The sequence below is a fragment of the Mobula hypostoma genome, chromosome Y (genome assembly GCF_963921235.1).
Source record: "Mobula hypostoma chromosome Y, sMobHyp1.1, whole genome shotgun sequence".
In the NCBI taxonomy this organism is placed as follows: Eukaryota; Metazoa; Chordata; class Chondrichthyes; order Myliobatiformes; family Myliobatidae; genus Mobula; species Mobula hypostoma.
The window spans coordinates 1331190-1347524 of NC_086130.1; the positions used below are offsets into that span (position 1 = coordinate 1331190).

General features: G+C 40.6%; 1 protein-coding gene across 1 annotated transcript in view; it reads left to right on the plus strand.

The window, feature by feature from the left end:
* The first annotated feature begins 5511 nt into the window (after positions 1-5511).
* The window catches only part of LOC134341068 (nucleolar transcription factor 1-like), a 113824-nt gene continuing 103000 nt past the window's right edge, over positions 5512-16335 (plus strand). The window contains exons 1-3 of the mRNA XM_063038818.1: positions 5512-5566; positions 10917-11089; positions 16021-16104. Coding sequence (XP_062894888.1) covers positions 5512-5566; positions 10917-11089; positions 16021-16104 — 312 coding nt within the window. The remainder of the gene's footprint in view (positions 5567-10916; positions 11090-16020; positions 16105-16335) is intronic.

A 16335-nucleotide genomic window follows, 5' to 3' on the forward strand; every position in this document is an offset into this window, starting at 1 on the left:
GAGCACCACCAGCATGATTTTCTTAACTTTGGTGGACCATAGTATGATATCTGGTCAAAGTGTGGTTTGCACCACCTGCAGGAACTGCAGCTTCCTCTCCACATTGACTCTCATCTACCATGATTTGGCAGTTTGCTGCATTTTGGATTTAGACCCCTTTGATATGACTACCATTGCTCTCTCCTTGATGAAAGTGACTGCATTGTTTGCCTCTCTGTTAGATGCTCTCTTTACACCTCTCCCGCTCCAGTGTGTTAGCAAGAGACAGCAGGACCTTGTTGTGGCGCCACCTATACCATTCTTTGTTAAAACTGTTTTGCATGAACCCCGCTCTCCACAAAACTTGCAGTTAGGGTCCTCTCTCAGCTCCCATATGTGCAACTGGGATGGTTTAGGGAGAGTGTCATTGACGAACTGCAGAAGGAAAGAAATGCTGAAGGACTCCAGTGTCCAAAGCTCTACTAAGTGATCATGTGTTTGGGAAGATCCCATTTCATCCAGATACCCTGTGACCCCAACTCCACTGTCACAGTTCCATACCTCTGCCTGGACCATGTCACACCCATCCCTTGCACTTGCACTCCCCCATCACTGGAGGTGTGCAGCCAAGGCCTTACCATCCCAGGCATGGGTTGCCACTGATGTCTCTCAATTGCAGGAAGCTCACTGCTTGGTCTATGACTGAGCTGACTGCCCACTTTTGGTACAGACATTTCTTAAATTTACCAGGGTGTCCAGTTTTGTCGATCTTCCTCGGCCATTCTTCTGTCTACAGTATCGGTGATGTTGTCTGTCATTGCTGCATTAAACCACTTTCCAAGACAGTTTATTGGATTGTCCTCTATAGATGGAATGACTTCTCTATGTACCTGAAGACTGACCTTGCTAGTAACATTGCTGTTTTTGATTACCATGCAAGTAGATTTCAGGCCTTGAAGGACATCCTAGTCCATCTGGCTACATTGTCCTTGGTTTCCAACACCCATCTTGCTTGTACATGAGTTACAATACGAGGATATTGCTGATCCCCCAGTGGACTCGACCACAAGATGCTCTAAAAAGTCATCTTATAGGAACTCTAGATATTCCCGTCCTGTAATCCGGCAGCAGTCTGATTTTCCCCATCTACCTGCATATTGAAATTCCTCATGACTGTTGTAACAATGCCCTTTTGGCATGCATTTTCTATCTCCTGTTGTCATTTGTAGACCACATCCTTACTACTGATATGTAGTCTGTATACAATGCATGTTGGCACGTGGCCAAGTGGTTAAGGCGTTGGTCTAGTGATCTGAAGGTCGCTAGTTCGAGCTGTGGCTGAGGCAGCGTGTTGTGTCCTTGAGCAAAGCACTTAACCAGACATTGTTCTGCGACGACAGTGGTGCCAAGCTGTATTGGCCCTAGTGCCCTTCCCTTGGACAACATCGGTGCGTGGAGAGGGGAGACTTGCAGCATGGGCAACTGCTGGTCTTCCATACAACCTTGCCCAGGCCTGCACCCTGGAAACCTTCCAAGGCGCAAATCCATGGTCTCACAAGACTAACGGATGCCTATATACAACTCCCATCAGAGTCTTTTCATCCTTGCTGTTCCTTATCTCTATTGGCTATGAGTCTGTTAGGGTCATATACTGTGTTCAATGCTCCCAGTGTGACCTCTTGTATATTGGTGCAACCTGACATAGATTGGGAGACCGCTTCGTTGAGCATCTACACCCGTCCGCCAGAACAAGCGGGATCTCCCAACAGCCACCTACATTAATTCCACTTCTATTCCTATTCTGATATGTTCATCCATGGCCTTCTTCATTGTTGTGATAGGGCCACACTCAGGTTGAAGGAACCACACCTTATATTCTGTTTGGGTAGCCTCCAATCTGATGGCATGAACATTGATTTCTCAAACTTCCAGTAATGTCTCTATCATACCCCCCTATCCATTTCCCAGCCCCTTTTCCCTCTCTCACCTTATCTCCTTGCGCATCCATTGCATCCCTCTGGTACACCTCCCCACCAGCACCACCCCTCCATCTGCTTTCTTCTGTGGCCTTCTTTCTCTTTCACCTATTACCTGGCATTTCTCTCTCTCTCTCCCCTCCCCCACCCACCCACCCACCCACCCACTTTTCGAATCTACTCCTCAGCTTTTTTCCCTTTAGTCCTGCTTAAGGGTTTTGACCCAAAATGTCAGTTGTACTTTTTTCTATAGATGTGGCTTGCCTGCTGAGTTCCTCCACCATTTTGTGTGTGTTGCTGTTCTGTACAGGTCCCACCTTCTCTGGAAGAGAGCTCAATGATCCCAAAATCTTATGCACTCCTTCCTACACCAGCTCCTCAGCCAGCTGTTAAACTGCATGATCTGGCCTCACTAGCACATGACATGCGTGACAATCCTGAGATCACAACACTATAGGTTCTGCTCTTTAACTTAACACCTAATTCATTGAACTCCCTTTGCGGAACCCCATCACTCATCTTACTCGTGTCATTAGTTCCTACATGGCCACAATTTCTGGCTGTTTGCCCTCCCACTTAAGAAAGCCAAGGATTTGATCACCCAGGAGGCAACAAATTGTCGCAGGAAGAAGTTTGTGAACCCTTTGCAATTACGTGGTTTTCTACCTTAGTTACTCATAAAATGTGATCTGATCTTGATGTAAGACACAAAATAGACAAAGAAATAATGCACAAGCAATTGTACTTTTAAAATCTTTCCCCTTTCTGACTGTTAGCCAGCTTCCTGCACCTTGGGTGTAACTACCTTTCGATATATCCTATCACCCCTTCGGCGTCCCAGATTAACCGGAGTTTGTCATTTCCATCTCCTTAACACCGATTGATAGAAGCTGCAGCTGGGTGCATTTTTGCAGTAGTCGCGACACTGGAGGTCTCCCTGCATTTCACTTCCCACAAGAAGAGCATTTGGCTACCCTACCTGACATCTCTCCTGTTCTAACTGAGCAGCTATAAGAAGGAAAGGAAAAATTATTTACCAAGAGCTTTTTTTCTTTGATTTCTCTGACTGAAGAAACCTCAAAAAGCACTCTGAATGCACACTCCAACAATGGCTACTGCGACAATGGCCACTGTGCTTGCCTCTGCCTTCTTTTAATTTGCTCTTGCTAAAGTTGGTGGTCAGAGCTCAATTACAGTGCTGCAATCTACTGCTGCTTTGTTCCACTCAGGCAGTAGACCTGAGTGAAACACCCTTCTCTGAAACTTTGAATGTTGGATTGGTCAATGATTAAAGCATGGACAGGCCGACAACAGTTGGATCAGACTTCGCTTCACTTTGGAAACACGCCTTTTATAGGCTAGTTTTTTTAAGGGCAATTTGAATATTTGTCAAAGCCTTGAGCATAAAGGAATTGAACAACTATAAATAACTTGGTCTTAGCAATGCTGAAGGGGTAATTTGAGGAATGAATTGTTTGAATTAGTTGAAAAAAGGAAGTGCATTACTACAGACATTTGCTAATCTTTTATTAAATTGTACGAATAGGAAATATTCAATCTGAAATTTTTAAGCATACATTTTGAGGTTGGTGATTGTCATGCAAAAAGTAATATGTTTGTCAATGGCAAAGTGTGATGTGGTGAGAAAATTAGTTGAAGCTGTTTAGAGGAGTATGTTGTTGCTTAAAGCTCCAATTTAATATTTAGCAAGTGCGAATTATGCTGTATCAGGTGTGAGAAACATAATGTTTGATAGAAGACTGGGCTTGTACTCGTTGGAATTTAGAAGATTGAGGGGGGATCTGATTGAAACGTATAAGAACCTAAAGGAATTGGACAGACTAGATGCAGGAAGATTGTTCCCGATGTTGGGGAAGTCCAGAACAAGGGACCACAGTTTGAGGATAGAGGGGAAGCCTTTTAGGACCGAGATGAGGAAAAACTTCTTCACACAGAGAGTGGTGAATCTGTGGAATTCTCTGCTGCAGGAAACAGTTGAGGCCAGTTCATTGGCTATGTTTAAGAGGGAGTTAGATATGGCCCTTGTGGCTACAGGGGTCAGGGGGTATGGAGGGAAGGCTGGGTTCTGAGTTGGATGATCAGCCATGATCATAATAAATGGCGGTGCAGGCTCGAAGGGCCGAATGACCTACTCCTGCACCTATTTTCTATGTTTCTATGTAAGACAGCGGGTCAATCCAGATTGTGCTATTTGTCAGCATTTCAAAGAAGCACTTACATATTTATACTTGTGGGAAAAGATACTTAAGTGTCTATTAATTGTGATGTGGTTATGTGGATTGAACTTTGGATTGTAAGCATCAATGATGGATTCCTCATTGGTGCAGAAAATTTTGTATTTTAGTCTCTGTGGCTAGGAAGCTATCATTTTAATATCTAAAATAAAATTCGTGTTTTTATCATTTATCATTTCTGCCATTTGTCATTTTTGTTGTGTTTTTGTCAGACTATTATTTAGATGGGGAGAGAATTCAAATAGAAAAGGGACTTGGAGGGCTGGCTGGTGGCGCAATGAAATCGGCGCCGGACCCGGGAGCGGAGGTTCCCAGGTTCAAAACCAGTCGGGTCCGCTCGCGAGTACGCTTTCCATCCGTGCTGGGTTGAGTGTCGAGAACGCAACTGGACCGCGTAAAATAAAGGGAAAATACTGTGAAAATGTCTGTGTGAGGAGTGGCACGTCACACAGTCTCTCTCTGTCTCGCTCCACGCCTTGTAACGGCATGAGAAAGACATTATCACAGACTCGCACGCGCCAAAAAAAAGAAAAAGGAATCCTGGGAGTCTTTGTGCAGGATACTCTAAAGGTTAACCTCCAGGTTGAGTTGGTGGTGAAGAAGACGAATGCATGTTGATTTTCATTTCTAGAGGTATAGAGTATAAGAGTAGGGGTGTGTTGTGAGGCTCTATAAGGCACTTATGAGACCACACTTGGAGTATTGTTTGCAGTTTTGTGTTCCTTATTTTAGAAAGGATATACTGACTTTGGAGAGATTTCAGAGAAGATTCATGAGAATGATTCCAGGAATGAAAGGGTTACCGTATAAGGAATGTCCAGCAGCCCTGGAGTTTAGGAGAATGGTGGCGGGTGGGGGGGGGGGCGGATCTCCTAGAAACATTCTGAATTTTAAAAGGCGTGAACAGATTAGATGTAGAAAATTATTTCCCATGGTAGGGGAGTCCACGACTTCAGGATTGAAGGACATCCTTTTAGAACAGAGATGTGGAGAAATTCCTTTAATCAGAGGGTGGTAAATCTGAAATTTGTTGCCACGATTGGCTGTGGAGACCAAGTCTCTGGGTGTATTTAAGACAGAGAAAGTCAGGTTCTTGATTAGCCAGGGCATCAAAAGGTATGGGGAGGGGGGACTTCCGGTAGAGCTCATGGAGTGAAGTCGTGTTCTTGACTTGCTCCATCAACTCTTGAGTTTTTTTTTCCTATGATCAGCTATATTTAACTAACCATTAAGGCATCGACTTTTACAATAATCTGAAATAAATTGGGCTTTTTGATATTTGGATGCTTTTAAGGTCTGCAATGTCTAAGAACGGAAAAAATGGGAAGGACGACAAACCTCCGGTTAGACCGAAAGGTACCGATCTCCCTCTGACTGAACCACCTTTGACTCTGAAAGTCATATCGGATCTAATTCAAAGGGAAATTTCAACCTCTATAAAGGAGCTGATTCGTGTGGAAATTTCAATTAATTTCCAGAAAATTGCCGATTCAATCGATAAAATGCAAACATCTATCACGGAACATCAGTGGGCTATTTTTAACCTTCAAAAATCCACGCAACAAAATGACCTCAAGATGGAGAAAATTGAAGAAACAGTTGCTTCAATGAAGAAAAAACTTGACTTTCTGACTTTTAAAAACTCTGACTTAGAATCCAGAATGCGACGGCAGAATATTCGAATTATTGGTGTTCGTGAAGCTGCTGAATCTGACAACCCTATAAAGTTTTTTTCTCAACTTTTAAAAGATGCATTTCCTACTGTATTTCCTGACCAACCACTGTTATTGGATCGGGCTCACAGAGGTCCATCATATTCGTCTAAGTCAGATAAACCTCGGCATGTTATTTTACGTTTTCATTACTTTCAAGACAAGGAGAAACTGCTTTGATTTGTTCCATCTAAAGGTTACATGGGGATTCGTGGAGGACTTCAGCAAACAGATTCGGGATCAACGGGTTCGTTACAGATCTGTGATGTCGGAACTCTACAAGATGGATTTAAAACCAGCACTGCTTTACCCGGCGTGTTTAAGGATCCGCACGCCTGACGGAGCTTTCCGTTTTTTTGGAATCTCCATCGGATGCCCAGAGTTATCTGGATCAATTTTCACCTTCAACATCTTAATCGTAATTTTTAATTATCTCTGTTTGAGTGGAGGTTTTGAATCTGTCGGGTTTAATTTTTGTTTGCTTTATATGGGCAGAAAAGTTTATTTTCGATTAATTAATATGGTTGCCAAACTTCCTTTCTAACTGCGTCATTCCTTTCTTTTTCTCTGGGGATTATGGGTGGTTATTCCCTTAGTATCATTTTGCGTATTTCCTTTGAGGCCTTAAATTTCGTAGTCTTTAAATGTACTTTTTTTTGTAGGTTTTCCTAACTAGTTTATATTAATAATTTCGTTTCTTTTTTTTTGGTTAATCATAGGGTCTGTGGTCTGTTGCGGTTTTCTTTATATTTTCTGGCTTTTTCTCTGTTTTACGTTGTGCTTGTCTTAATTGATGTACCTTTTTTTATTCTTCTACTGTTTTATAACTAGCTGATCTTTTTTATATTTACACTTTTTTTTAGTGAGCATCTATTGGAAGTCATGGGGGTAGTTTTAGTGCTTGCTTCTTTCTGGCGGGTCTGCTTTAGATTTAGTCTTGGGGTCATGGGGTGGGGGGTGGTGGGAGGGGCTTCACGTTTTAGTTTTTTTCTTCTTGGGCTACTTACTTTACTGAAGTGTTGGTTGCGTTCTTCTTCCCGTTATCTGTGGTTTGTTCTGCTCCCTTTCCGGGTTCGTGGGTCGAACCTATCGTCAATCTTTTTTCTTGCCGGTTGAATTTAGGGTTTATGGGGTCTATTATTAATTTTGTCGCCTGGAATACTAATGGTTTTAATCATCCTATTAAAAGGAAAAAAGTTTTTAAAGTATTCCGGAGACTTAACGCACATGTTCTATTTTTACAAGAGACCCATGTGCGGAGGGGGGACAGACTACGTTTTTTTTAAATTCTGGAAGGATTTTGGAGGCTTCATTAAAACTTGGTAAACTTCCTGAATCCTTCTATAGAGCGTCAATCTCTCTAATATTAAAGAAGGATAAAGATCCTGCTCAATGTGCATCTTATAGACCAATATCTTTATTAAATGTTGATTCTAAAATTTTTTCTAAATTATTAGCAAACAGATTAGAAAAAGTTCTCCCTTTTATTATTTCGGAAGACCAAACGGGTTTTATTAAAGGTCGTTACTCTTTCTATAACATTCGCACACTGTTAAATATTGTTTATACCCCCTCACAAAATGTTCCTGAGTGTGTTATCTCTTTAGATGCTGAAGAAGCTTTTGATAGAGTAGAATGGCCTTACTTATTTAAGGTGCTTGAAATGTTTAATTTTAGCTCGAAATTTATATCTTGGATCAAACTGTTATATCATTCTCCTATGGCCTTGGTCCGTACTAACTCTTTAAGCTCACCTTTTTTCCCTCTTTTTCGAGGTACTCGACAAGGTTGTCCTCTTAGTCCTTTATTATTTGATATTGCATTAGAACCTCTTGCAATTGCCATTCGAGAATCTCCAAATATTACTGGGATAACTTGGGGCTTAAAGTCTCATAAAATATCACTCTATGCTGATGACTTACTTTTATATTTTTCTAATCCTCAAAAATCTATCCCTGCTGCTTTAGATTTATTAGCACAATTCAGTCTTTTTTCAGGTTATAGGTTAAATCTTAGTAAGAGTGAACTTTTTCCGATTAATGAACAACTTCCCTTGTATCATAACTTTCTGTTTAAATTGATTAATAATTATTTCTCATATTTTGGGATTAAAATTACTTATAAACACAAAGATTTATTTAAGACTAAATTTTTACCCTTAATTGATCATATTACTCAACTTTCATCTAAATGGTTTCCATTATATTTAACTTTGATTGGTCGTGTTAATGCAGTTAAGATGTTTATTCTGCCAAAATTTTTATATATATTTCAGGCATTACCGATTTTTGTTCCAAAATCTTTTTTTGATAAAGTTGACTCTAAAATTTCTTCATTTATTTGGCAAAATAAAAACCCGAGACTGGGTAAAATACATTTACAGAAAGCTAAGAGAGATGGAGGTTTAGCATTACCTAACTTTAGATTGTATTATTGGGCAATTAGTATTCGACATATGAAATTTTGGTTACTTGACCAAGATACACTATCCATCCCTAAATGGGTAGTATTGGAATTACAGTCTGCTCAGGGCTATGCACTTGGCTCTATTTTAGATTCCTCTCTTCCTTTCGATTTGAAACGTCTCAAACTGGTTTCTAACCCGATAGTTAAATATACCTTACGTACTTGGTTTCAATTCAGAAAATTTTTCGATCTTAACCAATTTGGGCTAGCGATCCCTATTTTAGGTAACGTATTTTTTTCTCCCTCTTTCATGGATCGTGCGTTTCAAATTTGGAAGACTAAGGGTATTTCACGGTTTTTGAACAATTATCTAATAAATATAATTTACCAAGAATACATTTTTTAGATATCTTCAAGTTAGAAATTTCCTCAGTACTATACTTTCTTCCTTTCCACTGCTTCCTCCTACATATATTTTAGATACTATAATTAACCTTAATCCATGTCAGAAAGGTGCAACGGCTATTATTTATAATAATTATTATGAAACTTAGGAAAGCTCCATTTGATAAGATTAGGTCAGATTGGGAACAAGAATTGGGTTCTATTATTTCCGTGGATGACTGGGGGCAGATTTTACAATTAGTCAATACTTCCTCTATCTCTGCTAAACATTCCCTAATTCAATTTAAAGTTGTTCATAGAGCACATATGTCCAAAGATAAATTAGCTCATTTTTATTCTCATATTAATCCTTTTTGTGATAGATGTCCAGGACAGATAGCTTCCTTAACTCATATGTTTTGGTCTTGTCCTACTCTGGAAACTTTTTGGAGAGACATTTTTAATATTATCTCAAAGGTATTGAATATAGATATCTCTCCTCATCCTATTACTGCTATCCTTGGATTACCTAAAATTTCCAGTAATATTTCCCCTTCAGCCCGTAGAATGATTGCATTTCTTACTTTAATGGCGAAAAGATGTATCTTACAACATTGGAAAGAGCCTAATGCTCCAACTACCTTTTTTTGGTAGTCTTTGGTAGTCATAAAGTAATCTTTATGATTCCTCATTTAAATTTGAACAGACCTGGAGATCTTTTATTCAATATTTTCATTTAATGTAATTTTTTTTTCTCTTTTGTTTCATATTTATATTCCCTTCTTGCTTTTTTTTAACTGTTTTTAATGGAGGTCGGGTTTGAGGACGTGATTTTAAGTTTTTTAACTCTACCTGTTTCCAAGTTAGCCCATTGCTTTGCTTTGCTTTTAGTTTAGTTGCACGGTGGGTTTTTTTTGGGGGGGTTTTCCCTTTTCTCTATTGATATATATATATATATAAAATTAGTATACTATTATTTTACCTTATTATTTTATGTTTAAATTGCACTGTTTGTATCAATTTTTTTCTGTATTAATATCTCCTGTAATTTCTAACAGTGTATTAGTGCTTATATGGTTTACCTTTTGTATACTTATTTAATAAAAAGATTTAAAAAGAAAAAGAAAGAAAAGGTATGGGGAGAAGGCAGGGGAGTGGGGATGATTGGAAGAATTGGATCAGCTCATGATTGAATGGAGGAGCAGTATCTGCTCCTATACCTTATGGTTTTAATGGTCTTATTTAGCCATACAAATATATACCAAGTGAAATGACATTTCTCCAGACCAAGGTGCACAACAGAGTACCTACAATTAACACACATAAAGTAATATTAATACTAACAGAGAATAAGGTGCGCTTACAATTCAAGTTTAAAAGTAAACAGTATAATGCTACTGGCACTTGATGCTTGATAAGACCTGGGTACAGCCTGGGAGTTCAAACCATAAGTGGATTTGAATACTTGTGGACAGTCTAGATGTGGTCTTTAGTAACTGCAACAAAAGACAAGATTGTTAACACGAGGAATTCTGCAGATGCTGGAAATTCAAGCAACACACATCAAAGTTGCTGGTGAACGCAGCAGGCCAGGCAGCATCTCTAGGAAGAGGTACAGTCGATGTTTCGGGCCGAGCCAGGACTAACTGAAAGAAGATCTAGTAAAAGATTTACTCTTACTAGATCTTCTTTCAGTTAGTCCTGATGAAGGGTCTCGGCCCAAAACGTCGACTGTACCTCTTCCCAGAGATACTGCCTGGCCTGCTGCGTTCACCAGCAACTTTGATGTGTGTTACAAGGTTGTTAATCTTTTTTAAAATTTGAAATGCTGACCCATATCTTAAGATTCATGCATATGCAGAGACTGGGCAGAAAGTCAACAATTCTCATGACTCCATTCTCAGAATTTCATACTTTATTTCCTTGCAATATCGGGGGAAGCCATTTACCTTGAGCCACCAGTCCTACCTTACTGATGTTTCTTGAAGGGTTTTTTCTTATCACTGTGGTACTTTATGGTATTTCAGTTAAATGGAAACCTACAACTTGCTGTGTTTTGATACTGGTAGATTGTTATTGTTGAATTCCTGGTTGTTGTATTTAAGAGAGATCAAATTTCTGTTTGAGTGAAGAGTTAATTTCAAAGGGTAGGGGAGAATTTATTGTTTATGTGCTGTAAAGGTTGATTCACTTCTTCTTTACAGAGTGGCCAAAAGAGGATCTCCTGGGCCTATTGAACAGCATGAGAACCATGGTTCCTACCAATGATGTGATGAAGTTTAAAACAACAGAGTCACATATGGACTGGAATAAGGTGACCTTCTCACATTATACAGCAGAAATGTGTAAACAGAAGTGGTCGGAGATCTCACATGAGGTAAGTGTCGACATTTAACTCTTGTACCTAATAGGGCTCAGTTTTAAATATCAAAGTAGCTGCATGCCATAATTTTTAAAGTGAATAGTACCATTTTTGTGTAATGAATATGATAGGGTTAGGTTCTAACTCTAGATTAGTGAGTGTTGCTTTTGGTAATGAATTAAAGAATGTTCTACAGCTCAGAACTTCCACTTTATAATATTTTTAAAACAAACTTCAGATTTTATTGAGTGGGGTTAATGACATATACCATTTAACGCGGGTAACTGGAGGTATAATATTTCTGGGAATGGAATTCTGACTATGCCAAACCACCTGGTACCTGATAAACCATGAAAAATTTTAGGTTGTCAGTGTTGGCCAAGAAGTTGGAGCGCTATTGATAACAAAATAAATTTTTGATGTATTGGCAGTATCATTCCAATTTGAGAAGGAATACCTATAACTTTCACAGAGCACAATTTTAGGAGCTCATCATTTAGGAGTTTGGGTTTGACAGGACAATACCCCAGATTAATTTCTTCATGAACATGTTTAAGTTAAAGGTTGCTTTTGAATTTTATTCATTTCGTGAGGTCTCATTAATTCGCCTTGGTCCTGCAGTCAGTTGTGAATCGATAGCATTTGCATTCATTGGTTAAGCCTCCTGAGGATGACCAGTCCTTTCCATACGGTCAGATATCAAAGCATAAGTACCTCTTGCATCCAGAACTTGTCATGCCATCAAACCTACAAATTCTATTATTGAAATCACACCCTGGAATACAGGATGAAAATATTCAAGACCTTTAATATAAATCTTTAACAAGGACTGTAAACATGATTGGGACTTAAAATGGAGGATGAAATAACAATTATTTTAAAAGATAAGGGGTTAGAAGGGAGTCAGAATGTGGAGTGGAAAAAGAGAATACATGGAGGGATGGGGAGAAATTACTTCTTACCCCTTTTCTTCACCTGTCCATCACTTCACGCTGGTGTACCTCACCTTTCTCCCATGATCCACTCTCCTCTTCTATCAGATTCCTTCTTCAATCTTTTATCTTTTTTACCTATCATCTTCCTGCTTCTTACTTCACTGACACTTCTACGTACTCAGTCATTCATTTCCTCACCTGGTTTCAGTTATCACCTGTTAGATTGTACTCCTTCATCCATCCACTTTCTTATTTTCCCTTTTCCTCAGTTCCTTACTGGTCTTGATGGTCTTGCCCTGAAACACAACTGTTGATTACCTGCTGTTACCTGCTGAGGCCATGCCTTCGACACAGAGTCTGGCCCTGTGGCTCAGAAGGGTAGGGAAAGGTAGAGGATGGCAGTAGTGATAGGGGTCTCTATAGTTACGGGGTCAGACAGGTGATTCTGTGGACACAGGAAAGTAGTTTGCTTTCCAGGTGCCAGGGTCCGGGATGTTTCTGATCGCATCCACGATATCCTGAAGTGGGAGGGAGAACAGCCAGAGGTCGAGGTACATATTGGTACCAATGACATAGGCAGGAAAAGGGGAGAGGCCCTGAAACCAGACTACAGGGAGTTAGGAAGGAAGCTGAGAAGTAGGACCACAAAGGTAATAATCTTAGGATTACTGCCTGTGCCACGTGACAGTGAGTATAGGAATAGAATGAGGTGGAGGATAAATGTGTAGCTGAGAGATTGGAGCAGGGGGCAGGGACTCAGATTTCTGGATCATTGGGACGTCTTTTGGGGCAGGAGTGACCAGTACAAAAAGGACGGTTGCACTTGAATCCCAGGGGAACCAATATCCTGGCGGGGAGGTTTGCTAAGGCTATTGAGGAGAGTTAAAACTAGGATTGCTGGGGGGGGGCAGGGGGTGGTTGGAAACCAAACTAAAGAGACGGAGGAAGGGGCAGTTGGCTCACAAATAGAGAAAGCTTGGAGACAGTGTGAGAGGGAGGATAGGCAGGTTATTGAGAAGGGATGTGCTGAGACAGATGGTTTGAGTTGTGTCTATTTTAATGCGAGGACTATTATGAATAAAGCGGATGAGCTTACGGCGTGGATCAGTATTTGGAGTTATGATGTTGTGGCTATTACAGAGACTTGGATGGCTCAGGGGCAGGAATGGTTACTTCAAGTGCCAGGTTTTAGATGTTTTAGAAAAGACAGGGAGGCAAAAGAGGTGGGGTGTGGCACTGTTGATCAGAGGTAGTGTCACGGCTGCAGAGAAGGAGGAAGTCATGGAGGGATTGTCTACGGAGTCTCTGTGGGTGGAAATTAGGAACAGGAAATGGTCAATAACTCTATTGGTTGTATTTTATAGACCGCCCAATAGTAACAGGGACATCGAGGAGCAAATAGGGAGACAAATTCTGGAAAGGTGTAATAATAACAGGGTTGTCATGGTGAGAGATTTTAATTTCCCAAATATCGATTGGCATCTCCCTAGAGCAAGGGGTTTAGATGAGGTGGAGTTTGTTAGGTGTGTTCAGGAAGTTTTCATGACACAATATGTAGTAAAGCCTACAAGAGGAGAGGCTGTACTTGATCTGGTATTGGGAAATGAACCTGGTCAGGTGTCAGATCTCTCAGTGGGAGAGCATTTTGGAGATAGTGATCACAATTCTATCTCCTTTACTATAGCATTGGAGAAGGATAGGAACAGACAAGTTAGGAAAGCATTTAATTGGAGTAAGGAGAAATATGAAGCTATCATCAGGATCTTGGAAGCATAAATTGGGAACAGATGTTTTCAGGGAAATGTACGGAAGAAATGTGGCAAATGTTCAGGGGATATTTGTGTGGAGTTCTGAATAGGTACGTTCCAGTGAGACAGGGAAAGGATGGTAGGGTACAGGAACCATGGTGTACAAAGGCTGTGGTAAATCTGGTCAAGAAGAAAAGAAGAGCTTACGAAAGGTTCAAAAAACTAGTTAATGAGAGAGAGCTAGAAGATTATAAGGCTAGCAGGAAGCAGTTTAAGAATGAAATTAGGGGGTCCAGAAGGGGCTGTGAGAAGGCCTAGGCGAGCAGGATTAAAGAAAAACCGAAGGCATTGTACAAGTATGTGAAAAGCAAGAGGATAAGATGTGAGAGAATAGGACCAATCGAGTGTGACAATGGAAAAGTGTGTATGGAACTGTAGGAGATGGCATAGGTACTTAATGAATACATTGCTTCAGTGTCCACTATGGAAAAGGATCTTGGCGATTATAGGGATGATTTACAGCGGACTGAAAAGCTTGAGCATGTAGATATTAAGAAAGAGAATGTACAGGAGATTTTGGAAAGCGTCAAGTTGGATAAGTCACCGGGACCGGATGAGATGTACCCCAGGCTACTGTGGGAGGCGGGGAGGAGATTGCTCTGCCTCAGGCAATGATCTTTGCATCATCAAAGGGGAAGGGAGAGTTTCCAGAGGATTAGAGGGTTGCAGATGTTGTTTCCTTTATCAAGAATGGGAGTAGAGCTAACCGTTGGAAATTATAGACCAGGGAGTCTTACTTCAGTGGTTGGTAAGTTGATGGAGAAGATCCTGAGAGGCAGGACTTATGAACATTTGGAGAGGCATAATATGATTAGGAATAGTCAGCATGGCTTTGTCAAGGGAAGGTTGTGCCTTACGGGCCTGATTGAATTTTTTGAGGATGTGACAAAACACGTTGATGAAGGTAGAGCAGTAGATGTAGTGTATATGGATTTCAGCAAGGCATTTGATAAGGTACCCCATGTAAGGCTTATTGAGAAAGTAAGGAGACATGGGATCCACGGGGACATTGCTTTGTGGATCCAGAACTGGCTTGCCCACAGAATGCAAGAATGGTTTTAGATGGGTCATATTCTGCATGGAGGTTGGTGACCGGTGATGTGCCTCAGGGATCTGTTCTGGGACCCCTTCTCGTTGAGGTTTTTATAAATGACCTGGATGAAGAAGTGGAGGGATGGGCTACTAAATTTATTATTGACACAAAGGTTGGGGGTGTTGTGGATAGGGTGGAGGGCTGTCAGAGGTTACACTGGGACATAGATAGGATGCAGAACTGGGCTGAGAAGTGGAAAATGGATTTCAACGCAGACAAGTGCGAAGTGGTTCAAATTTGGTAGGTCAAATATGATGGCAGAATATAGTATTAATGGTAAGACCCTAGGCAGTGTGGAGGATCTGAGGAATCTTAGGGTCCAAGTTCATAGGACACTCAAAGCTGCTGCGCAGGTTGTCTCTGTGGTTTAGAAGACATACGGAGTATTGGCCTTTATCAACCGTGGTATTGAACTTAGGAGCTGAGAGGTAATGCTGCACCTGTATAGGACCCTGGTCAGACCCTACTTGGAGTACCGTGCTAAGTTCTGGTTGCCTCACTACAAGAAGGATATGGAAACCATCGAAAGGGTGTGGGGGAGATTTACAAGGATATTGCCTGGATTGGGGATCATGCCTGATGAGAATAGGTTGAGTGAACTCGGCCTTTTCTCCTTGGAGTGGCGGAGGATGAGAGGTGACCTGATAGAGGTGTTCCAGGTGATGAGAGCATTGATCGTGTGGATAGTCAGAGGTTTCTTACCAGGGCTGAAATAGCTAACACAAGAGGGCACAGTTTTAAGGTGCTGGGGAGTAGGTACAGAGAAGATGTCAGGGGTAAGTTTTCTTACGCAGAGAGTGGTGAGTGCGTGGGATGGTTTGCTGAGGACAGTGGTGGAGGTGGATACGATAGAGTCTTTTAAGAGACTCCTGGATAGGTACATGGAGCTTAGAAAAATAGAGGGCTATGTGTAACCCGAGGTAACTTCTAAGATAAGGACATGTTCGGCACAGCTTTGTGGGCCGAAGGGCCCATATTGTGCTGCAGGTCTACAGAAATGATATGAGTTATAGGCTATCAGATTCTTTACCCCCATTTATGATTTGCCTTCAAGTACTGCTGTTAGGAGTTTTTGTTTTTACTAGTTTAAGTAATAAATTTCGTGTTTAGGTGAGAAAGTTTCGCACTTTATCAGAATTGATTCTGGATGTCCAAGAAAACGTGAAAAATCCCTATAAAGGGAAGAAACTCAAGGTAAGCATTCCGTATAGGAAAATAATTTTTTGCTTTGCTTTAAGTTCAAACAGACTTTAATAATGTGTGCCATCTATAAAATTCTGATATTACACTATATTTTGATTTGAATTGAAAGCAATTTGGTATTTTGGAAATGCTAATTATTTTTTGCCACATTTTTGAAGAGAGCAATGAAATTGTGGTGGTGGTTCATTGAATTTTATTCATGCATTGATATATTCTTTTAAG